The sequence below is a fragment of the Ovis canadensis genome, chromosome 1 (assembly GCF_042477335.2).
Source record: "Ovis canadensis isolate MfBH-ARS-UI-01 breed Bighorn chromosome 1, ARS-UI_OviCan_v2, whole genome shotgun sequence".
Lineage (NCBI taxonomy): Eukaryota > Metazoa > Chordata > Mammalia > Artiodactyla > Bovidae > Ovis > Ovis canadensis.
The window spans coordinates 120220311-120246921 of record NC_091245.1 but is presented as its reverse complement, the minus strand read 5'-3'; the positions used below and the strand labels follow the sequence as shown (position 1 = coordinate 120246921).

General features: G+C 45.7%; 2 protein-coding genes across 2 annotated transcripts in view; one reads left to right on the top strand and one right to left on the bottom strand.

The window, feature by feature from the left end:
• The window catches only part of STYXL2 (serine/threonine/tyrosine interacting like 2), a 67723-nt gene extending 58367 nt beyond the window's left edge, over positions 1–9356 (bottom strand). Inside the window, exons 1-2 of the mRNA XM_069547966.1 lie at positions 9172–9356; positions 8401–8526 (exon numbers count right to left, since the gene is read on the bottom strand). Of these exons, the coding sequence (XP_069404067.1) occupies positions 8401–8510 (110 nt within the window). The 5' untranslated portion in view covers positions 8511–8526; positions 9172–9356. The remainder of the gene's footprint in view (positions 1–8400; positions 8527–9171) is intronic.
• Positions 9357–11790: 2434 nt separating this feature from the next.
• The window catches only part of GPA33 (glycoprotein A33), a 49314-nt gene continuing 34493 nt past the window's right edge, over positions 11791–26611 (top strand). The window contains exon 1 of the mRNA XM_069547952.1: positions 11791–11998. Coding sequence (XP_069404053.1) covers positions 11956–11998 — 43 coding nt within the window. The 5' untranslated portion in view covers positions 11791–11955. The remainder of the gene's footprint in view (positions 11999–26611) is intronic.

Here is a 26611-nt window from a genome sequence, read left to right as displayed (position 1 = left end):
GCTACTCCATTTCTCCTAAGGCATTCCTGCCCGTAGTAGTAGATATAATGGTCATCTGAGTTAAATTCACCCATTCCAGTCCATTTCAGTTCGCTGATTCCTAAAATGTCAATATTCACTCTTGCCATCTCCTGTTTGACCACTTCCAATTTGCCTTGATTCATGGACCTAACATTCCAGGTTCCTATGCAATATTGCTCTATACAGCATCGGACCTTGCTTCCATCACCAGTCACATCCACAACTGGGTATTGTTTTCGCTTTGGCTCTGTCTCTTCATTCTTTCTGGAGTTATTTCTCCACTGAGCTCCAGTAGCATATTGGACACCTACTGACCTGGGGAGTTCTTTCAGTGTCTTACCTTTTGCCTTTTCATACTGTTCATGGGGTTCTCAAGGCAAGATACTAAAGTGGTCTGCCATTCCCTTCTCCAGTGGACCACATTTTGTCAGACCTCTCCACCATGACCCATCCATCTTGGGTGGCCCTATACTGGAGTAGGTAGCCTATCCCTTCTTCAGCAGATCTTCCTGACCCAGGAATCAAACCAGGGTCAACCTGCATTGCAGGCAGATTCTTTACCAACTAAGCTATGAGGGAAGTCCATTCATGGATTAGGGTAGACCATAAATTCAGTGGCAGATGTCACTTAAAAAGAACACAAGAGCTGTAAGAGTTCCTTATATATTCTGGAGATTAATCCATTTGCCTGTTGATTCATTTGCAATTATTTTCTCCCATTCTGAGGTTTGTCTTTTAATGTTGTTTATTATTTCCTTTGCTGTGCAAAAGCTTTTAAGTTTGAGTAAGTTCCTTTTTTTTTTAAAATTTCCCTTACTTTAGTCATAGAGGACCCTGGTGTGATGTATGTCAAAGAGAGTACAGCCTATAGTTTCCTCTAAGACCTGTGGCTAACTCATGTTGATGTATAGCAGAAACCAACGCAATATTGTAAAACAATTATCCTCCAATTAAAAATAAATTAATTTATATGTAAAAAAGGGACACAAGAGAAGACAGAGGCAAGATGACCGTATGAAGACAGAGGCAGAGGTTGGAGTTACACTGTCACAAGCCAAGCAACTCCCAGAGCCAACAGAAGCAAGGAAGAGGCAAGGACAGAGTCTTCCCTGGGCTCTTTGGAGGGAGGGTGTCCCTGCCAGCACCTGGATCTCAGATTTCTGGCCTTTAAAACTGTGAGAGAATATATTGGTGCTGTTTGTGTGTGTGTGTGGTTTTTAAGCCACTCACTTTGTGGGAATTTGTTACAGAAGCCCTAGCAAACGAGCACTGGGACTCTGCTGGTGGGATATTTGCTCTTCCATGCATAACTTAATTTTTAAAAGGCTCAAGCTTTTAGCTAAAGAGATAAAACAAGGAGGATGGAATTTCAGGCATTTATTAAGTACAGGGAGGACTCTTCAGACTTGGGTGATGATCTGTTGCTTAGAATGGGCTTCCCTGGTGGCTCAGTGGTAAAGAATCCACCTGCTCATGCAGGAGATATTTGTTATATTGTAATAATGCAGGTTATATAATATAAATAATATATGTTTTACTATATTGTTTAATTTCTGTCACTAGGTAAAACTGATATCCTAGTTTTATGACTATGTTATTTATATAAGCTTTCATGGCTAGTAAGAAGCAGAGCAGAGCTGACCTTAAATTTGGCCTTAATTACACCATTTTCACTCTTCCCCCATCACTATATAGGCTCCTAGAAGAGAGTTTGATTCATAATTCTCTTTCCATAGCTTTAAAAAACCCACGGTTTTATTTAAGGTATAATTGTTACATATACAGCATGAATTTAAAATGTGCAGATTGGTAAAGTTTGATATACAAGTAAGTGAGATCATTACCATAGTCAAAATTGTGTGGTTTCTTTTCTACTGGGTTTTGAGAGTTTTTTAAATGTATATTTTGGATATGAGTTCATTATCAGATACGTGATTTTCATTTTTTTCTCCCAGTTTGTGAGTTGCCTTTTCATTTTTAAAGATACTGTAGACATTCCCCTGGTCCAGTTTAAGCCCGGTTCTGTACAGTGCAGTGGGGTTAACTGGATGATGACTTAAAAGTCAGTGCAGCTGTACTAGTTTATACCTCAGATTTTATGATGATAATTGCAGGAAGGGATAGCCTGTGAAGTGTTACTGTATGTTTGACTTTCTTGAACATTTCTGAAAAGGGCTAGTTGATTTGGGATCAGCTACTAAAAACCAACTGCTAAGGAGTATACTGTGGAGAAGGAAACCGCAACCCACTCCAGTACTCTTGCCTGGGAAATCCCATGGACAGAGGAGCCTGGTGGGCTGCAGTCCATGGGGTCGAAAAAGAACTGGACACGACTCAGTGACTGAACAACACCCACAAAGGACTATACTGTGCACAAACCAAGAGGGGCTTTAAAATTGAATTGATTTAGGAGGAGTCATCTGGCTCGGAGGTTAAAGCGTCTGCCTGGAATGCGGGAGACCTGGGTGCGATCCCTGGGTGGGGAAGATCCCCTGGAGAAGGCAATGGCACTCCACTCCAGTACTCTTGCCTGGAGAATCCCATGGACTGAGGAGCCTGGTGGGCTACAGTCCATGGAGTCGCAGAGTCAGACACGACTGAGCGACTTCACTTCACTTCACTTCGCTTCACTGAGAGCCCAGAGAAAATGTGCTCTGTCTGTGGGACCTTACTTTTAGGGAGTTCAGCCTTTTTCATGTGTAAGTGGGGCTTTGGGGTTGAGCTTGTTTTTGTCTAGGAGGGGGCCTGGCAGCTGGAACGACTAAGAACTGGATGCTGCTGGAATGTCCTATTAATCAATGTTTGTGTCCTGCTGCCAGCTCACTTTATGTGGGACTCTGGAACCGGCAGGACCGGCTCTCCCTGCGGTGACCCACCTTCTGCCTTCACAGCTGGCACTCACTGATCGCCCTCTCCAGCCAACGACCTCAGAAGCTCAATCACACCAAAGTGACAGACACTTAATAAAATGCCTATGCTCTAGGTCAGTATTTAAAAATATTTACCAGACTTTATTTATCTAGCCCACTATTAATTAGACAGTTCTTCATGTTGTTCAAGCATTCTATATTCTTAATGACTGTTAGCTGCTAAAGCATTCTAGTATTAGTACTTCTCTTCTGGTGCACATATATATTTACTTCTGTTAAGTATGTATCAGGAGTGAGCCTGTTGGGCAAGCATGTGTTTAGATACTGCTGCTGCTGCTAAGTCGCTTCAGTCGTGGCCGACTCTGTGCGACCCCATGGACAGCAGCCCACCAGGCTCCCCCGTCCCTGGGATTCTCCAGGCAAGAACACTGGAGTGGGTTGCTATTTCCTTCTCCAATGCATGAAAGTGAAAAGTGAAAGTGAAATTGCTCAGTCGTGTCTGACTCTTAGGGAACCCATGGAATGCAGCCTACCAGGCTCCTCCATCCATGGGATGTTCCAGGCAAGAGTACTGGAGTGGGGTGCCATAGCCTTCTCCTATTTAGATACTAAGAAACAATTTTCCAAAGGGTTGTACTAATTTACCCTCTTATCAGCAGTGAACAGGAACATCCTGTTTGCTTCACATCCTCATTAATATTTGCTATTGTTAGTGTTTAATTTTAGGCAGTCTGGTGAGTATAGTCCTATCAAACTGTGGTTGTAATTTGAATGTCTGTCATCCATATATTTCAATATATCCCATCCCACTTGCTCTCTTGTAAGTGTCACCTTGATGCCTCTCCAGGGGAGTGGTGGAGTTTATGTTGTCTCCTTTTGAATATTTGTTTCATGTGACTTTCTGAGGCTAGATCATGAAAATCAATTCTCTTAGATACTAACTCTTGACATTTCTACTGTGTATTTTGCCTTTAATGATTTCTAGCTTAACTCTGCAATGATCAGAGAACATGTTTTATATGATTTCAAGCATTAAAAACTTGTTGATATACATATGACCCAATGCATGTATAAACTTTTTGGTAAAAATTCCATGTGCACATGATAAGAATCTATCTCTTGCAATTTCTGGGTGTATATTCTATAAATGCAAATTAGGTTAATTTAATTTACATTTCTTATATTTTTGATTTTTTTGTCTCATTCTATCAGTTGCTGAGATTGTGTTTTTTAAAATGTACATTTGACTAAGATTGTGAATTTTACTTTTTCTTCAGCTCTGTCAATTCTTTGCTTTATATATTTTGAGGTTACTTTATCAGATCTTAGAAATTTTAATAATTTAAATGAATATATCTATTATATAGCGAGTTTGATTATTCTAAAACTTTAAGGTAAGGTTTTCTTTGTCTGCTATCAATAAATCACTTCACTGGCTTGCTTCTAGTCAGTGTTTGCAATTACAGCAGTGGGTACTTTCCAAAGAGGGCCACAATATATCCCATCCCACTTGTTTTCCCTACAACCTGACCCTAATACACCTTCAATGGAATGGTAGAGTCCGTGTTGCCTCCTTTGAACTTTTGTGGTCCTCTCTGTGACTTCTGAGGCTAGATCATGAAAATCAATGCACTTTTGTCCTACTGTCTTGGAATTCAGCTCCCAGGTTCTGAGAAAGCCCGCAGTGACCCACATGGACAGATCATATGAAAAGACTATGTTAAGTATTCAGGCCAATTGCCTAGCTGAGGTCTTGACCTCAGTGCCAAACGTGTGATGATGCCTCTCTGACACCAGCTCCCAGCTCTTGAATCACCCCAGGCTAAAATTTATCCCCAGTCTCCAAGTGTTTTTAGCTGAGGCCCCAGATGTCCTGAAACAAACAAGCCACACTACTGTGCCTTATCTAGATTCCAAATTGTGAACATAATAAAATGGTTATTTTATGACACTAAGTTTTGGAGTTGTGAACAATAGTAACCAGAACAGTGTAGTGTAAGTTTTCTATCTTTTGTTCACCTTTGTACGTCTTTATTTTTGAGTGTGTCTCTTATAAAAAGTATGTAGGCTTGTAAAAAAATTGAGTCTGCCATTTTTTGTTTTTTGATTGAAGTATTTAGTCTGCTGTACTATGTTTAGTCACTTAGTCGTGTCTGACTCTTTGCAGCCCCATGGACTGCAGCCCGCCAGGCTCCCCTTTCCATGGGGATTCTCCAGGCAAGAATACTGGAGCGGGTTGCCATGCCTTCCTCCAGGGGATCTTCCCACCTCAGGGATCGAACCCAGGTCTCCTACATTGCACGCTGATTCTTTACCATCTGAGCCACCAGGGAAGCCCAAGAATACTGGAGTGGGTAGCCTATCCCTTCTCCAGGGGATCTTCCCAACCCAGGAATCAAACGAGGTCTCCTGCATTGCAGGCGGATTCTTTACCAGCTGAGCTAACAGGGAAGCCCATGTATTTTAGTCTACATATGTTTAAATAATTACTTATATATTTGGGTTTAAATCTTCCATCCTACTATTTTCTTACTATCTATTACGCTTTTCCTGTATTCTTTTTTCTCTTGCCTTCTTTTGGATTGGTTACATTTTATTATTGCATTCTCCCCTCTAACGAGGGAGCTTGTTGATTATACATTCTAAATAACTTTGATCCTGAACTTCCTACTCAAATTTAAAGTTTCAGATACTCTCTCAAGATATCTCTCATTAAGCTGAGAGAGTGACGCCCGTACACCAGGAATCAGAGAAATAAATTAGGACTGAAAATTATATCTAAGAAAGAACTATGGGTATGATTTCTGGCACATGGAGTTGTCTGGTTTCTGTAAATCAGAAACCAATTAAACTTTTGAAGGGATAACATTTTCTAAGAAGTCATGACTCTTAAAAGGCCTTTGGGTGGTATAAGCCTTAAAACAGCCCTTGGACCTCCAAGTTTCCATAAGCAGGACAAGTCTGCAAAAGTTATGCAGCGCTCAAGGAAGAGACCCTCTTCAGCTTCACTTCAGATGTGGCTGTGGAGGACAACCGACAAGGAAAAAGGCCCAGGGGATGGAGCTCTAAGCCACAGAGAAGCACAGACCAAGAATGCCACCCTGAGAGCCACATCAAGTCACACCTAGGAGATCTCTCCACTTCTGGGGCAAAGACACGCTCAACGGGGTCATTGTTTGTAAGGACTGATCGCTGCTGTGTCCCCTTCTCCTCCTTTCATTGGATGGGAGGCTTTTTTTTTTTTTTTTTTTGGTAGGCCCAGGGGCTGTTATCCTCGTCAGACCATGAGGAGCTGCATTCAGCCCCGAGGTGGACAGGGCATACTTTCCAGAGAACCCAGGCTTTGAACTTTGCAGCAATTGGTAAATGGGATTTCAGGCTGTTTCCCTGGGAAGGCAGTAAGTGTGGTCTAAGAGTGTGAAAAAGGAGACATGAATATTAAGTGCCTCGAGAGACTACAGTGGCTGAGCCTGCTGTGTGTTAACAAGCCTACTTCTTTTTCCTGGGCTCATGGACCATCCTCCTTTACAAGAAAGCATGGCCTTGCTGAGTTCTAGCCAATGGAATATGGTCGCACAGAGTCAGACATGACTGAAGCTACTTGACATGCATTGGAGAAGGAAATGGCAAACCACTCCAGTGTTCTTGCCTGGAGAATCCCAGGGACAGAGGAGCCTGGTGGGCTGCTGTCTATGGGGTTGCACAGAGTCAGACATGACTGAAGCAACTTAGCAGCAACAGCAGTGCTTAGTCGCTCAGTTGTGTCCTACTCTGTGTGACCCCATGGACAGCAGCCCACCAGCCTCCTCTGTCCATGGGGATTTGCCAGGCAAGAATACTGGGATGGGTTGCCATGCCTTTCTCCAGGGGATCGTCCCAACTCAGGGATTGAACCCAGGTCTCCCGCATTGCAGGCAGATTCTTTACTGTTTGAGCCACCAGGGAAGCCCAAAAATACTGGAGCAGATAGCCTATCCCTTCTCCAGGGGATCTTCCCCACCCAGGAATCAAACCAGGTCTCCTGCATTGCAGGCTAATTCTTTACCAGATGAGCTGCCAGGGAAGCCAGTATTAGTGGAAGCAAAACGGCCGTTTTCAGGCCTGGCCCATAAAACCCTCCTGAGAGATTCTCCACTTTGTCTCAAGACTGATGAACACAGTCACTTAAGAAGTCAGGGCTTACAGAGGAGGATCTACAAGACGAAAGGAGCCTCAGTTCCTGAATCACTGCTCAGGTACCTGTTCTGAAACACACCTGAGTGAGAAAAAAATGTCCATTTTCTATAACAGCTGTCATTACTCCAACTACTACACGAAGCCATCACTTACCCTAAACACACATAAAACTACCTCTGCTTTGTCTGGTAGCATAGAGAGGGGAGGGCCGTGTTTTAAATCTCTCAATCCTGACAGTTTTTTTAAGTGGGAACATAAGCCTGAATTTTAAGGGAAAATCCCTGAAGTTCCATCTGGTCAGTGTGGCTTGGCCCACCATGGTGACAAGCACCTACATTTGCTCCCATCTCACTTCAAAGGGGAAGCCTGTTGAGCCCCAAGAAGCAGGAGCCAACAAGACCCCAAGAGGCCCGAGGAAAAGGAAAATCAAGCAACATCAGAGATGCTCTGATGTGAATTTACGTTGAAATATTCTGAGTCTTTTCTTCCCTTTTTCTAGATAAGGAGACATAGGCTCAAGAATTAAAGTGATTCTTCACTTAAAATTGGGTGACAGAGTTAAGATTAGAAGTCAGCTCCCCTACTATTATTTGGGGCAAAAGAAAAAAGAAAAGGCATACACACTACTGCTTTAGCAAGCAATTAAGTATTTCTTTGTTGCTTTATGGTTTTTCTTAAAATTGTATGCAAATTTTTCATTCCACATCATCATATATCCTCAATGATTTTACGTAAAAGAAACTTTAAAATTATACGTAAAAGAGACTTTAAAATTAACTGTCACAAAATAAAGAAGACCCTCCAGGAAGCACACATCACAGTGAAAACACACAGCCTGATCACAGATACAAAATTACCTTAGTGCTAGAATTTGGTTTCTTAAGGGCTCCTTCCTGTTCTGATGCCTTCTCATATGTATGATCTATGGTCTATCATCTCCATTCCAGCCTTATTTCCCTCCTAGGGAAAAAAGTGCTATCATCCAGGGACACCTGCCAAATTCCTACTCACCCTTTGAGGTTCAAGTCCAACATCATCTCCTCTAGGAAGCCTCCTATGAACCTTCCAAGCCCAGTGATCCTTTCCCTCCCCTCATCAACTAAATCCTAAGCATGCTAATTCTAGCACTTACCGTGCCCTGCTGCAATGTATCTATTTGCAAGTTTTCTCTTCCATAAAGTATAACACATAAAAACTTTGCAAACAACGTTTGCTGAATGAAGGAACTTAAGGTTGTGGCTGCAGGCTCCCTGGGGTCCACTCGTCATCACACTCCCTAGCACACTCCCGTTGTGGCTGGAGGGAGGCCCGCACTCAGCAAGCGCACACTTACTGGCTGGGGGAGGGGCTCCGGAGGTACCGGGCCTGTACAGCCCTCACGTTGGCTTCATCCTCTTCACTCGGGACTACCTGCTCCTCCTCTGGGTTCCCACTGGTTGCCATGACAGCCCATCAGCCTCTGTAGGTTTAGCACGAATAAGGCAGTTAGAATACCTAGTTCTGGAGGTTTTGTGGGGGTGAGAGGCGTGTTGGTGATGTCACCTCAGTGGAACTAGGAATGGGAAAGTCACTGCATGTTAATCGCCTGGTGGGAAAACAACTCATGAGGAAAACCCAGTCAGACTTGATTCAGCTACTGTTATCAGGACACCAAACGCACACTCGGCCATGTAAACAATCCACCCAGTCCACCTTGGAGTCATGACATTTAAGAAGTGATACCTTGGCTCCTTCCACAGGTGCCAGCAAGAAAGCAGTGAGGGGAGCCTGAAGCTTGCCTTAACTATAGCTTACGCTGGACACAGGTGTATTCCCCAGACCAGAGAGGTCTTTCTCTGAACCTTCTGGGTACACATTCTCTCTCCCGCTCTCCCACACACACCTTTTGTCTCTACTGGGAAGGTGCCTTCTTCAGCGACTCTAACCAAGGCCACAGGACCACTGCCTTTGGCTCAGGAGCCATCCCACAGCTTATTAAGGAACATGAGACCCCCCCCAGGAGCTGGTCCCAGACGACGCCGGGCCCTGACGCTCAGGGAAGAGCTGCTGCCCTTTTGGTTGTAAGTCCTGGGCTCACAGGACAAAGTGAAGGGAGAACACTCACCGCTGATCTGCCTGTGTCTCCACACCAAGAGGGCAGCCACCCAGAGGCCGAGGGGCCCAGACAAAATGGCCAGAGGCTCCGACCAGTGAGAGGGACCTCCCTCCTCTCTCCAGTCTCCTCTGAGGGGCAGGACAGCTGTGCAGAGGAAACCTTAGCTGCCTGCTAAATTTAGCCTCTGGCCCCTCAGCCTGGCAGATCTCTGAGAGGAAGGCATGCAGGCTCAGGACTCAGACCCAAACGTGGGCCCCACTTAACTCTTTCCCTCCTGGCTGCTTCTTTGGAAACTGACCTTGAGCCGCAGAATTGGGAGAAGTTCACGCTTCACAGAGTAGCCTCAAGAACAGGTTTATTTGGGCTCTCTCTCCATACCTCCCTGCCTGGGGCTGCCTGTGCAGAGTGCTTCCAGAAGATAATCTAAAGCCAGAACCTAGAAGAACGACGTAAACTGTACTTTAACCCTCTGTCAGCAAATAACAGATACATAGAATGGGGAGGATCCTCTGACAGATGCTGGGAGAGCACCATGGAGAGACTAAGGGGCAGTAACTGCCTGTAGCCAGGGCTCCATTTCTTTGCAGAGAGATGACTCTGGATAGTGAACTGGGCAGTCGTGTGCCCCCGCCACAACCCCTGTCCCACACTCGTCCTGTATCATCCCTAGATGATGTAAACACCCCTTGAGCTTCATAAACTTCAAATGAGTTCATAATCCATCCTACCCCACTACACCAACTCCCACCAACATTACAGTCAAAACAATCCCCATAACCCAATAGTTCATTCCCTCACCCTGTACATTCTGTAATGACCCCATCCCTTCGTCCAGCCATCTGCCCCCTTGTCTACCCATTCACAAATATGTACTGTTATCCACTATGCATCCGGCTGTGACGTGACCAAAGTAAGACACTTAAATGGTGTTTCCTCCCAGCTAGGCAGAATAATTCCTGGGGCATAGTATCATTAACAATTGGCCAAAAAATGAATGACCTCATAGTTTATTAGGAGGGATGAGACACAGACCAAAAATAGCTCAAGCACAAGGCAGAATGTAGTTAGTTAGTTAATATCCTAAGAGAGATCCAGAGTGCTGTGTGAGTTCAAAGGAGGGAGAGAGCCCTTCTGACTGAAGAAGTCAGGAATGGCTTGACGAAAGAACGGATAATACATGAACTGGGCTGTAAAGCACATGTCGCATCACAACAACAGATATGGTGAGGGGAGGATTTCCAGAGGGGATGACATGGAAAAAGTTTTAGCGTAGCAAAAATTAATTTAACATAGTGATTAGAGCTTTGAAGAAAGAAAACAAGGTTGAGTGCAGAGACTTGGCAAAGCTGGGATGGGAGCATCTTTGGATAGAGTGGTTCAGGAAGGCACCTCTGGAGAAGCACATGGCATCACCACTGACCAGTTGCCAAACCACTGTCCTGGGCATCAAAACAGGGGCTCAGTGAGTGGCTGCTGAAGAATGGAAGAAGGACCGCAACTGAGTAACCATGGGGGTTCAATGTACCTCCAGAATTCAAGGTGCCGTGCAGATGAAAAGCGGGATGAGAGAGAGGTGAGATGAAGGAGGCAGGGGTGGAGAGTGGGGAGGGAATCAGGTAGGGGGCCGAAGAGGGGCAGCAGGTGGACAGACCGCCAGCGTAAGGAAGCAGACGGTGGAGGGAGGGGAGAGAGGGAAAAGGGAGAGTGAATACACCTAAAAGTGGCAGCAGATAAAGAAGGGACCACTCAGGAGGAGCGGATGACAGAGGGCCTCTGTTTTCTATATAACATTAGTCACCACCCTGAACTCACAGAGGGTGACATCAGGATCACTAGCAGAGTGGACTGAAGATCAGAAGACCACTTGCTAGCTATGTGACCATAGATAACCCACTTAATTTCTCTGAGACATAGATACCTATCTGTAACATAGAAAATCAAAGTACTCATTTTCCCACTGTGTTCTGACCACCCAGTCCAAGGTGGGTCCTTCCACGGCCACAGTTTCATTACCTATGTCTTTTCCCAAGTCATGCTCCCCATAGCATTGTGATCTTTAAGTGGGTGACCAGCCATCTCAGTTTCCCTAAGACAGAGACATCGCTGGGACATAGGGCCTTCTGTTTTAACAGTGGGGTGACTCCAAGCAAACTGAGATGAATTGGTCGTGGTATTTCTGGCTGTCTTGTTTGATTGTATACTATTTTCCTCCTCAGTCAGATTAGCAGTTCTCTGGGGTAGAGACTTCTGGTCTTCCTCATGACTGTGTCTCTAGCATGGTGTGGGGTGGGGGGAAATGACAAGGAAGGGCAGCAGAGGAACAGATCATAGTATGTCTCGCAATGTTTCGGCAGTTGTGGCCAACACCCTTCTTTTATTGACTTTGAAACCCTTCCTCTGAGATCGTTTCCCTTCATATTACAAGGTGGCAACTTCCTGTCTCATATAGGTAAACCTGTATTATAGTGAGAAGCTCAGGACTTTGCCCACCTGCTAAACGGAGAGAAGGCAGGGGAAGGGACTGAGAAGGTGAAGGAGGTTCCTGTTGGGGCCTTTGGTGGAGTGGGTGGAGCTGGAGTCTAGTCCCACAGGTGAGCTCACCTGTCAGTCCAGCTGAGGGGTGGGGCATGGGGGCCAGGCTGGGCAGAGGTAGAGGAAGGGAGAGACTGGAGGACTGACCGAAGGCTGGGCTGGGCCAGAGGCCGCTGTAGCTTTAACCAGTCGGCCCGGACTGACTCAAGACAAGAGCCCACCAGTGCCTGGCTGGACGTGGGACAGAGAGGAAGCCAGACGATGGAGGGGAAGATACAGCCTGTGCTGTGGGTGCTTTGTGCAGGTGAGTGGTGCCCAGGGGTGGGCAAGATAGGGGCTGAATGCTGAGGGTCTCCCAGACACCCCCAGGGAGGGCCTCAAATGACATAGTGTATTCCCTCTGGGCAGAATGACATGTTGAGTTGTTGAAAAAGCAGGTTCCAGGCCAGAATCAGAATTGTTTAATTCTCATATTAGTAAATAAAATTTGAGCCAACTTCTGGAATGAAGAATTCATAAGAGTCTCAAAACTATATTTTCTGACTCCAAGTCAAATCATCGGATCAAATATATTAATAAAATCTGAAAATTAGGACAAAATATTTAAAATCAGGATTTTTAAACCCCAGAAAGGCCAGGATGTGTGGATCCAGGAATTTTGTTCACTCCCTGAGATTTTAGAGGAGGAAATGGCAACCCACTCCAGGAATCTTGCCTGGGAAATCCCATGGGCAGAGGAACCGGGCAGGCGACAGCCCATGGGGTTGTAAGAGTCAGACACAACTTACCGACTAAACCACCAATACATGAGATTTTAACCATTGCCTTAAAACCAGAGAAAGAGGCACTGGAGAAAGTGGTAACATCTGTATCATGTATGTGAAAACTGAGGCAGAGAGACACTACTACTCACCCAGTATCATTTACAGGGTGAGAGAAGACTAAGCAAAAACAAAGAGGAAAACAACCAATTAGAAAGGCTCTTTCCAAGGGTCAAAGCTCTTTAGCTCTCTTTGTACTCTGGTCATTGAAAACTCAGAACGTGGGGAAACCCCACATAATGAAAAACAGACATTCATTAATATAATGGTAGACTCCAAATCAAGTGCTAAATAGCAAAGTCACTGTGTGAGGCTCCATGGAGGGTCTAAGGGTTAGGATGGAGGTCTTGGCATTAGACTCCTGGGAACTGACAGGAAGTAGAATGAGCAAGGAATTTGAGAGATAAGGGTTGGGGAATTTTAGTTGACCATGCTGAGAATCTCATCAGCTTGCAGTTTATTTATTTATTTTAAAATTCGGCCATATTTAAAACTAAAAATATTATTTTTGTTTGATGAAAGGTTCTTTAAATTCTGTAGTGTTTACAATTGCCAAATATTTCACATACCTGATTTTATATAATCCCACAATTAACCTTTTTTCTCCTACTCCTATCTTGCCCCTCCTCTCTTCCTTCTCCCCACTGGTAACCATTAGTTTGTTCTTTATATCCATGAACCTGCATTTTTTTTTTCTTCATTTTATTCATCTGTTTGTTGCATTTTTTAGATTCCACATGTGATATCATACAGTGTTCGTCTTTCTCTGTATCAGCTTGCAATTTAGAAATTATTGTGGGCTTCAGGGATCTAGCAAGACTAAGGTGTGTTGTTGAATCCAAGTTCATGTGCCCCATGTACAATGAGGCTAAATAAACTGAAATACTGGAGTGCGGAAGAGAAAGTTTTACTGCAAGGGCCATAATAGGAGAAGGGGTGGCTCATGCTCAAAAGACCTAAACTCCCCAATGGGTTTCAAGAAAGCATTTTTAAAGGCCAGGTGAGGAAGGAGAGTCACAGAATGTGTGATCAGCTTGTGCACAATTTTCTGTTCGGTTGATGGTGAGGTAACAGGGCGGTGTCACAGGGGTTAACATCATTCTCAGGCTCCAGTAGCTCTGGGGGCTGCATGCTCACAGTCATCAAGTACTTTCTTCCATTTGGCAGGGGTTTCAGTAACTCTAAAACAGCTCAGGAAATGTGCATCCGGTAGTGCTGTCTAGGTTCTTCAGGGAGGAGCTGAACATTCTGTGACTGCTGTATGGCTAATTTACTGTTTAAATTCTTACCAGTTTTCCTGGTCCAGCTGCTACTTTTGCATTCACTCTTGATTCAGACTTTTATGACACAGGGTAGGCCTGGGAGTGGAGAAGGAAACGGCACCCCACCCCAGTATTCTCGCCTGGAGAATCCCAGGGACAGGGGAGCCTGGTGGGCTGCCGTCTACGGGGCTGCACAGAGTCGGACACGACTGAAGTGACTTAACAGTAACAGGCCTGGGAGACCACAACTTTTCCACAAACAAGGGGCAGGCAGAGGACATGCAGAGAAGGATCTGTTCTGGGCAGTCCCATAGGGTCCTGCGCAGTTACAGGAGGAGGTGAAGAGTTCTGCCAGGAAACTTGGGAGCCCTAAGGCCTGGGAAGTGGAACGGAACGGGATCTGATTTAGGACTCACTTTTCCGCTTCTAGAGGCAAGCTCCAAACCAGTTGGCCTGCCAGCCCAGGGTGGTTCTCCCAGGTCCCCAGGTTTCCCCAGGTTCCCCTTCTTTCCCCATCTCTCCAAACCCAATCTTGAAGCTGTTGGTTGCTCGGCAGGGTCTGGTCGCACTCAAAGGCCCTGCCAGAAGGCCCATCTGACTGGGGCAGAGGGCTTAGAGGGCATACTTGGTTCATTCTTTCAGCCAAACAGCTCTTTACCAAGCACATAGTTTGTGCAGGAAACACAGGAGTGAGGGGCCTGGAATGAATTGCAGTCATCAGGGAATCTGTCTCAGCCATCACATCCAGACCCGAATGACGTGCTTCAAGTCTCAAGGGTAGGAGGCTGAGAGGAAATGATCACCCTTTCTGGGCTGGGCCAGCGACCTCTGATCCTCTTCTCCAGAGCCTAGAAGTCTCTCTCATGCCTTGCCTCCTCCTCTACACACCCCTGCATTTGCAGTCTGGCTGCAACCCGAAAGCGATGCACGAATAAGAAGAAGGGATTTGGGCTTAGGGAAAAAATAACCCAAACAAAACAGACTGAAAAGTTTACCTAACTGTGAACAGCCTCAAGCGTACATTTCACCCCTTCCTGTGAGAAGGCGTGTGACCCCTAGGAAAACTCACCCAGTGGAACCAGTTCTTGGGATTGTGTTCAGACACACTGATAGAGCGTTCTGCCCCATCCACTTCCCTCCACCCTCCAAGTCTGGCACCAGGGGCTCATCACCTTTGCCTCCATACTTTATACTAAGGGGAAGGGGCTGGAGCAGTGGAGCCATGGAAGCTGGGCTTCGTGGCTAGCTCTGGGTATATGTTTGCCAAGTGGAAATGTTTGTGGGTGAAACAGTCATTTCCATGTGTAAGTGAGCAATAAAGGCCTTCAAAAGTCAAACATAAAAACTGTTGGGTGACACTCCCCACCATGGCTCAGAGAGGACGCCAGAGGAGGAACAGGGAAATTAGGGAGGGCTTTCTGGAGGAGGTGGAGATTAAGCTGGATTCCAGAGGACCTACTGGCTTTCCCCGTTGTTCTGTTCTTCACCTGAATTGCTTGATAACCACTAAAATTTTGCTGATGTCTTGGGCAGAGTACCATAACAGAATTAATGAAAACAGGCCCCAGGACTCATCGGACTTTGGGGAATCAGAATAAAATCACATTAGGTCATATGAAGGGTATGCAAACAGAAGGTGGTGTATTCAAGAATTTAAAAACAGTACTTAAACCAACTAAAAGTCAGTATGACAATTCCAAAAATGTCAGTGACGCAATACCTCTTCCTCCCTGGCAGACGCTCCCACCCGCTTCTCCTCTCATGTCACAGGCACTCGGGAAGGGCAGGCCCTCTTCCTTAACTGACTTTCAGTTCAGTTCAGTTCAGTCCATGCAGGAGATCAACCCTGGGATTTCTTTGGAAGGAATGATGCTAAAGCTGAAACTCCAGTACTTTGGCCACCTCATGCGAAGAGTTGACTCATTGGAAAAGACTCTGATGCTGGGAGGGATTGGGGGCAGGAGGAGAAGGGGACGACAGAGGATGAGATGGCTGGATGGCATCACTGACTCGATGGACATGAGTCTGAGTGAACTCCGGGAGTTGGTGATGGACAGGGAGGCCTGGCGTGCTGCGATTCATGGGCTCACAAAGAGTCAGACACGAGCATGAGGCAAATTAGTTGCCTCAATAAACCTCAGTTTCCTAATCTGTGAAATGGAGAGGGCAATCTATAATGTATAAAAATGCACATTTTACCTCCCATTTGGTTATTAGGGATAGCAAATGAGGTTGTCAATGTAAAGACCCTGGATCAGTGCCTGCCACATAATAAGCATTCAACAAATGCCTGTTATTACTATTGTTGTTGTTATTAGTGTGGGCAAGTGTGAATTATAGGAAAGTAACTAGACTTTGATGATCAACTGTCTGATCACTCTGACTTGGCAGACATATGCTAAGAGAATGAGAGTCACTGCGGATGAAGGATTTTGTCACCCCTCCCAAAGGCTGCTAGAGAAAACGCTCCAACTTGTGTATAAGACCAAAGCTCTTCCACTCTGGGAATTTTTTCAGCCACCAGACTTCATGAAAAGCTTGATATAGTAAAAGGTACAGCTGCAGGAAAAGGGAGGCATAAAGAGGAGTCCACCAAGGGGAAAAAAGTCTCTGAGACACTCTGCCCAGAGTCACTAAAATCTTTGAAGACTTGATAAAAAAACATAACCAAACAAAAAGCCCTACCTTCCTAGAACTAGAGGAAACCTCAAAGCTTAAATTAGAAAAGCAGAAAGTACAGCTTTTCCCCAAGAAATAAGGGAATCTATCATCCCAAAATATTCAAGATGAGAAAATATTATTTTTTTCTCCATCTAAAAAAAATTTCAATAAGCTCATGGATGATTCATCCATGATAGGTTTTTGTTGGGAACTACTAATAAGTTTCAAATTTCCTATCTTTGTAAAGTTGATCATGCCATTTTAGAATCTTTCCCCAGGGGCCTTTGTTTGAGCTACAGTCCCCAGCAGGAGAATTTTCCTACATGACTTAGATTTGCCTACTCTGAAGTACCATGTTCCTGTTAGTCACACAGGCTTGGGCAGCTTCCTGAGACCTTCCCTGTCAGAGGGTGGCATATCTTAGCCTCGTGTCCCTTGCATCTCTAAGTCCACACAGTGGCCTGGTCCAGGCTCTGAGGTTTACAGGGCTCAATCTCAAACACGTACAAAGATGAGAACCAGATAAGAGAGTGGCCTTGTGCCCAGTTCATCTTGACCCCATGAGTGCATGCTTAGTAGCTTCAGTCATGCCTGCTCTTTGCAATCCCACAGACTGTGGCCTGCCAAGCTCCTCTGTCCAGGGGATTCTCCAGGCAAGAATACCGGTGTGGGTTGCCATTTCATCCTCCAGGGTATCTTCCCAACTCAGGGATCGAACCTGGGTCTCCTACATCTTCTGCACCACAGGCAAATTCTGAGAGAGTGGCCTTGTGCCCAGTTCATCTCCACTCCAAGAGGGTGGTATTCAGACCAGAGCCAGAATTGTTGGCCAGCAAGTGCACTGCAAGATGGCCCAGCTGGCCTTTTATCTTCTCCCTGGCTCAAAGCCCTGTTGCCACACCAGACCCCAGGGTGTGACTCACGCCTGGAGCCTGGGGAGGGCCTGCTGGTGCCTGAGCACAAGTCAGAAGCCAGTGTTCACAGGGAGGGCTCATGTGCCTGGGGAATTACATTGCCTGTGAGAGAAGAAATCAGATTAAAATGCCCCAGTCTCAGCTCCAGCCTTGAAGTGGGAAGAATGCAATGAATGGTCACCCTAAGAGTGGTATGCGTGCAATGAGTAACGGTTTAGGGCAGGGGCTGCAACCCAGGCAGCCCATCAGTATCCCCTGGGGATTAAAAGTACACATGTCCAGGCCCCCTCAGTCCCTCTGAGTCAGACTCTTGAGAGGCAGAATCTGGCCATCTCTCTGATTACGAAAATTTACCCAAGTGATTCTGATGTGAAAACCTCAGTTCAGAGTTGCCTACTGGACCTTGTGGAAAAATATGTCTAACAAATAGTTGTCTCTGTGACTGGTGCTGATTCTCTGCGTGTGATTTGCAGCTCAGTTTTGCAGCATCTGGCTGCTTCCCTGGGTTAATGCCCAGCCTCCAAATTGATGTCTTAACTCACACTTTCATATGCATAGAAGTGATCTTGAGATCTTGTCAAAACACAGACTGATTCAGTAGGTCTAGGGAAGGGCTTGGGAATCTGAATTTCTAACAAACTCCCAAGTGATGTTGCTGCTCCTCCAGGGACTACAGTTGGAAAAACAAGGCCTCCAGGGAAGAACTGGTTCATGGGCACAAGCGTGATCCTCCTCTTGCCCTTTTGCCCTCTAGGGCCCCATCCCAGGGTCCTGTTAACCGAGTAGCACTGCTTACTGTGATGCTGGCTAGCAGGGAGGAAGCCTAGGGGAAAGTGAGCCTGGCTCAGCAGGTGGTTCTATTCCTGGCAAGGTCTAACTCTGATAATCCCTCCCTCCTTCCTAACATACTCTAGTCTGTCGGTTCCCCAAGATACACCCATTCCTGGTTTTCCTCTGGCATTCCTGGGCTAACCCTTTCACATCACCTTTGCAGCTCCATGCTTCTCGGCCTACCATGAAATGTTAGAACTCCCTCCACTTAGACCCTCATCTACATCTGCATCTTTAGTTGACACCCATTCTGACTGGGCTTCCCTTGTGGCTCAGCTGGTAAAGAATCTGCCTGCACGGCAGGAGACCTGGGTTCAATCCCTGGGTTGGGAAGATCCCCTTGAGAAGGGAAAGGCTACCCACTCCAGTATTCTGGCCTGGAGAATTTAATGGACTGTGGAGTTGCAAAGAGTTGGACACAACTGAGCAACTTTCACTCACTCACTCATTCTGACTGACCCACATTTGACCCCATTTTTGTCTTCAAACTCAATCTCTCTCTTGAGCCTTAGACCGATAAATCCAAAAGTATTCATGACTTTTCAATTTAGATATCTCAGAATCAGTTCAAACTCACAAGCTGTAAACCAAACTCATGATCTTTGTCCCTACATCTGGGCCCTTTTCAGTGATCTCTACATCAGTAAATGACACCCAATCCCTCCAGGAATGAAAGCCAGAAAAATAGGAGTCATCTGTTACTGTTTTCTACTGCTATGTAATTATCCATTCCAAAACTTAGTAGTAACTTAAAACAATAATAATAAGCATTTATTTTGCTCACAAATCTGCAACTCAGATGGGGCTTGGCAGGGACAGCTTGTCCCTGCTCCATGCAGTGTCAGCTGGGGTGACTTGATTGGGGTTGGAAAACCCACTTCCAAGACTCTGGCTCACTGGCTGGCAAGTAGTTGCTAACTCTGATTCCTCTCTTTGTGAACTTCTCCGCAGGGAAGCTTGGGCTTCCTCACAGCATGGTGGCTAGATTATAAGAGTGAAAATCTAAAGAGATATAAGGTGGAAGCTGTCAATATCTTAAAGTCTGGGCCCAGATATGGACCCATAGGTTCCAGGGAGGGGACATGAGTCCTTTTGATGAGAGGAGTTCCAAAGTATTTTGGGACCATATTTTAAAACCACCATATCACCCTTGGCAGCTTCTTCTTTAGCTACAAATTCAAGTCATCACTAAGTCCTGATGATTTTAGCCCTCCAGTATCTCAAAAATCTGTTCATCTTTCTCTATTTCCTCTGACACCTCTCTGAAGTAAGCTCCCTCTCCTAAGCTACTTCCATAGTCTCCAGCTGGGCTTGTGAGCCTATTTTGCCCCTTCTGTCTGCTGTCCACCCTGAAGCCAAAATGATCTGTTAAAATAAAATTATGACCATGATACTATGCCTACTTGAAGCTATTCAGTGATTGCCCATTACTATTAGGATAAGACTCATATTGTGAGGATAGTTTCTCCTAACTCTTATTTAGACGCTGTAAACCACTGGGACATTCTTCCAAATCCCAATATTTCAGCACCTAGAATGTCTCTACACTTTTGATATTACAAAAATGTTTGCCACATTACATCTTGCACTTCTTGGTCTGGAAAAATATTATCATCAGACCTCTTTGTAGGATCAGTACCTTCCTTTTTTCTGGCTGCTGCTGCTGCTAAGTCGCTTCAGTCGTGTCCGACTCTGTGCGACCCCATAGACAGCAGCCCACCAGGCTCCGCCATCCCTGGGATTCTCCAGGCAAGAACACTGGAGTGGATTGCCATTTCCTTCTCCAATGCAGGAAAGTGAAAAGTGAAAGTGAAGTCGCTCAGTCGTGTCCAACTCCTAGCAACCCCATGGACTGCAGCCCACCAGGCTCCTCCGTCCATGGGATTTTCCAGGCAAGAGTACTGGAGTGAGGTGCCATTGCCTTTTTCTGGCTAACCTTGAAGTATCACAAGTTATTTCTCTCCATAAAGCCTTTCCAGGTAACTTTAAGCCACGTTGTTTTTTTCCTGATCTGATTTTGAGGTCTCAATCACTTCTTTTTCCATCTGATTTACTGCCATTTAACCTTTCATCCATTTTGAGACCTGTTTGCCTAAGCAGCATGGGGACAAGAACTACTGCTTATATATATATATATGTATATATATATATTTTTCTCTGTATCATAGTTTCTGGAACAAGTGCTCACAATCTATTTATGAACAGTATATTTTGGTTTTCCAGTATCAAGTTATAGTTTTCTGATCCTCTTTTTTTCTCCAACTCTTTTCATTGGGCTCTTTTCCTCAGATATAAAACTCCCTTTAATTCAGCTAGGGTATCCATCTTACCAAGCATTCTCAGATACTATTATTGACCTTTAAATTATGAGATTCTACCATGTGTGCTAACCATAAACAGCTAGATTCTTGTCCTTGATGATTGATTTTGAGGCTGTTCTGCCCACTTATCTCCTTTATAATTTTTCTCTCTATCCCCTCCAAATCTAAGTTAACTTTCTATCTGGACAATTTTCCCAAACTAGGCTTCTTTCCAACCAGCACCTGACCTCTAACCAGCCCCACTGCCTCCGCCAGTGCCCATTTCTAAGCCCCCTTTTCTTAGATGGCCTCCAAAAAGCCTAGGGTAGGCCATGCAAGCTCCACTCCTGAAGGCTACTCGCATCCTGCAGGCCAGACTTTGCTGCTGCTGCTGTTTTTCAGTTGCCCAGTTGTGTCTGACTCTTCGTGATCCCATGGGCTGCAGCATGCCAGGCCTCCCTGTCCCTCACTACCTCCCAGAGTTTGCCCAAGTTCACGTTCATTGCATCGGTGATGCTGTCTATCCTCTGATGCCCTCGTCTCCTTCTGCCTTTGATCTTTCCCAGGGACTTTTCTAATGAATCATCTGCTTGCATCAGATGACCAAAATACTGGAACTTTAGCTTTAGCATCAGTCCATCCAGTGAATATTCAGGGTTGATCTTCCTGAAGATTGACTGGGAGCCAGAGAAGGATGGGCTAAAAGAAGATGGGCCCGAGGAGCTGGCACTGAGGAATGAGAAGGGCCAGAGAAAGGGGTCCAAAGACGGTGGCAACCATTATGCCCACGGCTGAGCCCCTAGCTTCACACTCTGACCAGAGCCAAGACTGCTGAGCACAGCAAGTGGGGGCTTTACCTTCAGCATCAGGACCTGGAAGTGAGCTTTGCTGTGACACCGATGTGGGGCGAAGGGCACTGAAGAACAAGCGTGTTTGGACCGTGCACTTGGATTTGCCGCCTTCATTTCCAAGTTGGAAGTATCTTACAAACTATGCTGATGTCCCAAACAAGCAGTAACGTCCCAAGCAGTAATTCATTGCTTGTCCCTTTATGCTCACCACCAGGCTTCTTGGGTTGAAATCAATCATCATACTCAGTTTGTGACAACAAAAATCATATTGAGCAGGATATTGTCAACCAAACCAGGAAACTTTGATAAGAGACAGTGGCTGAGAGCGTAGCAGTGCCCTGCTTGTGATGAAGACTGGGACAAAGGTTTGTAGCAGCAGATCCTGTTTGTATGGGGCACAGCCAGCTAATATAGTAACGACAGCTCTGCAAGCGAATATAAGCTCAATCTGGCTTCACACATCCATGTTCTCAAGTCTCTGCCCTCTGTTCTGTCCTGGAAAAACAATGGGAATGCACAGTAATGAATATCTATCTCATCAAATGCCAGACCGGAGAGGACTCTTGCTTCTTCCTGCTATCAGTAGGTTCTTAATTTTCCTCCTAATTTAATTATCTAAAGATAAACATCAGTGATTTTCAAACTGATAAGTGCTCACTCATTTGATGCAAGAAAGAACCCTCATACTCAAAAGAACTGTTTCAAATAGATGTAGATAGTGAAAAAAAAAAAAAACCCAACACCAAAAAACCCCTCAATTGCTATCATGGCCTGTTAGACTTCCCCATCCCACATATCGGACCACACTGGTGGAGGTGTAACTTTGGAATTGCTTTCTAGGAGAGTCCTGAAGGGTGAAGTCTGGAAGATAGCAAGAATTGTCCTAAACTGCCCTGAGGGCCCAAGTATGAAGTTTGAACTTGACCTCTGTTTATTTGGAATCATCACGGCCCACCTATACCACCCACTTCCATTGCTGCTCAGCGGCTTGTTTTAGTGTCTGGAATGTGGCCCACCTTCTCCCGTGCCCTGACCTCTGTATGTGCTCTTCTCTCCTCCTCTCACCTCTTCCCCTTTTTTCTTGTGGTTCCCTCCCGCCCATCCTCCAATGTCAGCTCAACGGGCCTTTCCTCAGGACAACCTCTTCTCATCCCCAAATCCTCTGTTATATTCTGTCATTGACTGTGTAGGACCGGTTACCATGATGGTTTTACATTTATCTCTGTGATGCAGGAACTGTCTGTCTCCGCTTGCCATTTTCCCACAGAATCCAGCAGAGCCCTTGAAACACAGGTGTCCAGCAGCCATTTGCTGAGTGGGTGTCAACGAATGAGCACCCACCCCTTTGAACCTCAGCAGGCAGCAAGCTGGTTTGCTCTCAGTGTTTCCTACTTGTCTTTCTTCCTTTGCCTTTATGTTATCCTTCTCTCCAAGCCTCAATTTCCTAATTGCATTTGTTTTTTTAAATCAACATTTATCCATCCTGCATCCTCTTTCTAGGGATGGATGGGTGAGAGGGGCTAATTAAGGAGATGGGTTTGTCCTGCAGGTTAAAGGAAGAGAGCCACTCACTGTGCCTTCCCTCCTTCCCAGGCAGCACTTGCATTCCTGGGAAGACCCCCTGGAGGAGTTCATGGCAACCTATTCCAGTATTCTTGCCTGGAGAATCCCATGGACAGAGGAGCCTGGCGGGCTCCATGGAGCTGCAGAGTCAGACATGACCAAGTGACTAAGCGCGCGTGCGCGTGTACACACACGCGCGCACACACACACACACACACACACACACAGTACCTTCACTCAATGGTGGGAATTTTAGTATTGAGGCAGCCAGTGGAGAATATATTTGACTTGGAGGTAAAGTTCAGTTGCTCTTCAAACCACTCGACCTTGGCAACACTCAGGTTCTGTTCCCACATCCCTAACCCCTGACTGTTGAGTTTGTCTCTGTTCCCAGAGCACTCTCTCTGCCCAGGGCACCAACTGTCACACTTGGAACCCGCCTCCTTCCTGGGGTTTCTTCCTCTCCTGGCAGTCAGTGCCCTTTGGGCGGCTTCCTTGTTCTTTGCCCTGTGAGTCAGGGATGCCATAAACACCTGGCATAGGCAGAACATGGCGACAGACAGACACTCAGACAGACAGACAGAGAGCGCGGGTAGTGGTGGAGAGCAGAGCCCCTGGTCGGAGCTCACTGCTCCACTCCTGCCCACCGGCTGCTCTCTTTCTGCACACTTGGGCATGGGTACCTCTTGCCATGGGCAAGGCTAGTCCTCCACCTTTGCTCATACCCACCCAGGCAGGGATCGTGCTCCATCCGGCTTCTCCTCCTTTTTTATTTTTTTAAGGAGTCACTTCTTTTCTAGGAGCTCCATCCCTATGACCTAGGAGCCTGCTCAAGTCTCTCCATCTTCCATTCCAGAGGGGATGAAAGAGACCTTCTCAAGATCTTTCATAGCCTTCTGTCTGAAGCTTCCCCATTTCTCTGTGTTAGGCAAGCTCCCTGACAAAACAGTCTGTCCCCACTTCTCTGCTTCCTTATTTCCTACTTGACTTGTAGAAATATAACTCAGTTTTATGGTTGCAAGAGTACCACATGTCTGCTGCAGAATGTTTGGAAAATAAAAATACACAAAGAAGAAATCCAGAATTCAGAGATAACTGCTATTAATTCTCTACTTTGATATATTTTCTTCTAAAATTTATTTTCTTTCTGTGGCTCTGTGGGAGTGAGATACTGTTATATGCACAGTTATGCACCCTGCTTTACTCCTTTATATACGCAAGTTCAACAACGTGAACTGAGTCCCTTGGGGGCTGTTTCAAGTCCCATCATCTCAGTAAGGCTTTCCATTAAAATCCTTCTTCTGGATCCAAACGCAGTCCCTCCCCTCTCTCCCCACCTCCATCCCCTTCATATTTCACTCCTTAACACTTGCACTCAACACTTAATTAAGCTTTGTTAGGACGCTGGCTGACAGTGATTTCTAATTGCTTCCTGAGCAGGGAATACAAACCACTCAACAAACAAGGTCTTATTAGCACCCAGCTCGGTGTAGACACCTTGGGGGTTGAAACTGGCAAGTGATGAGTACAAGAGAAGTCTGAGACACAGACCCTGCTAGAAGGAGCTGCCATCTGATGAGGGGAGGCAGCCTGCAGGCATAGACCCACAATGACATGATAACGATGTGTGCATGGGGCTCAAGCTCCCTGGAGCAGTTCAGCAAAGTCAGTAAGGGCTGAGACGATCCTGGTGGATTCCCCAAGAAGGTGGGACATGAACATGCCTCTAATCATTTTCTCAGTGCCTTGCACTAAACTAGGGCCTTAGGAAAAATTCATTAAATTGACAGGAATGTATAGATTCCTAAAGATCTTTGTTGAAAAAAAGGCTTCCACAAATGTCCATTGAGTTCTAACCCCTCCTCCCCACCTCTCCGTCTCTCCTTCCCCAGCTGTCATTCTGAGAGCCTGCAGGGGTCATTTCCACCTTGGGGGACAGGACAGACCAACATGAACGTGCATGTATGAGCTACACCCCTTGGCCTAGAGACCAGCACTTTCTCACTGCAAGAGCTCTATCTATCTGGTCCTAAGGCACGATGGGTCCCTTCTGGCCTCCAGCACCTCCTCCCTAACTAAGACTGTGGTTTCTCTGCGCAAATGGATTTTCCTAAGTGGAGGCATTACTGCCAGTTTCCCAAGGGTACCCATAATGTGCTGTGTATGCCTCAAGCAGCCGTTTCCATCAAGCATTTCATTAGCCTCCTTGGATGTATTGCTTTCTAGTTAGCTCTCAAGAGACAGTTTATTATCTTCTTAACAAACCTTAATTATTTACAAGCAATTCTGGAGGCCTTAAGCTGAGTCTTCACACCCTAGTCACTTAGGGAGTTTCAATGACCTTTACCATTTCCTCCTGGGGCCACCTGCAGACTTGGTGTCCACTCTCTGGGGCTCCTTTGGTTATTTGATTTTTTAAATCATTTTCTAGAAACTAAGCTTCTCTGGTTATAAATCCTACCCATCTTTTAAACTTAAGTTCTCTGTAACTCATTCATTTTGCTGGCAAAGAGCACTTAATTGAGTATCTCCTATGTATTAGGAGTAGGCTTCCCTGGTAGCTCAGAGGTTAAAGCATCTGCCTGCAATGCAGGAGAGCTGGGTTCGATCCCTGGGTTGGGAAAATCCCCTGGATGAAGGAAACAGCAACCCACTCCAGTATTCTTGCCTGGAAAATCCCATTGACAGAGGAGCCTGGTGGGCTATACTCCACCGGGTAGCAAAGAGTCAGACATGACTGAGAGACTTCACTTTCACTATGTATTAGGCACTTTGTTGAGCCTTGAGGATATGAAAACGAAAGAAGCACAGTGCAGCAGAGGAGAAGACATGACAATATACAGGTGGACACAGCTCTTGCTTAGGTGCCAGGGTGAAGCTTGTGCATACTAAATATGTTGTCATCCAACCCTCAAACCTTGAGTTAGGTAGTATAGTTAACCTCATTTTACAGTCAAGGAAACTGAGGTACAGAGAAGTTGATTAAGTTGTGTAGGGTCGCACTGCTAGGAAAGCTAGGGATGAGGATGCCAGCCTGGGCAGTTTGCCTCCAGCAGTTGTGCTTTTGGCCACTTGGCCATGTTGTGTAACAGACTTTCATGAGAGAGTACTAGGATGAAGGTACTCATGCGTGGTGCTTGTGGCACCAAATTCTGAGATTTTGATTCCTTCTTTGCAGGTGAAAGCACCTACTCTCCCAGTTTGTATACCCTTGGGAAGGTTAACACATCCCTGAACTATTAGTTTTTAACACCTTATGGTGAATTAGCTTAGACAGATGATCTTCATCAATATCAGAAGAGCCCAGCCTTGGTAAAAAAAGAGAGGAGAGCAGGAGGGAGGAGGAGAGAAAGAATACTTCTGGAGGAGGAGAGACACAGCTGTTAGCAGTAACAGGATGTGCGAGTGGCAACGACTGGGGAGAAGGTGGGTTCTGGGCAACTGGAAAGAAGATGCCCAGTGTAGACCTATACAAAAAGTAGAAAGGGAGGTTGTTGGAAAGCTCTAGAAAACAACTTCTCCACTTCCTAGTGTTCTGATTATAGATTAGATATCCTCACCCAGTGCTTTTCCCTCATCCACTGGGTAGAATGCAAAGATTCCATAGAATGTGGGTCACAGAGCTAATAAACAGAAAGCCTATGGGAAGAGGTGAAAGAAACTGGACTTATTACAGTTTACTACAGAACTAGGAATGAGAAAGCTGGTGATTAC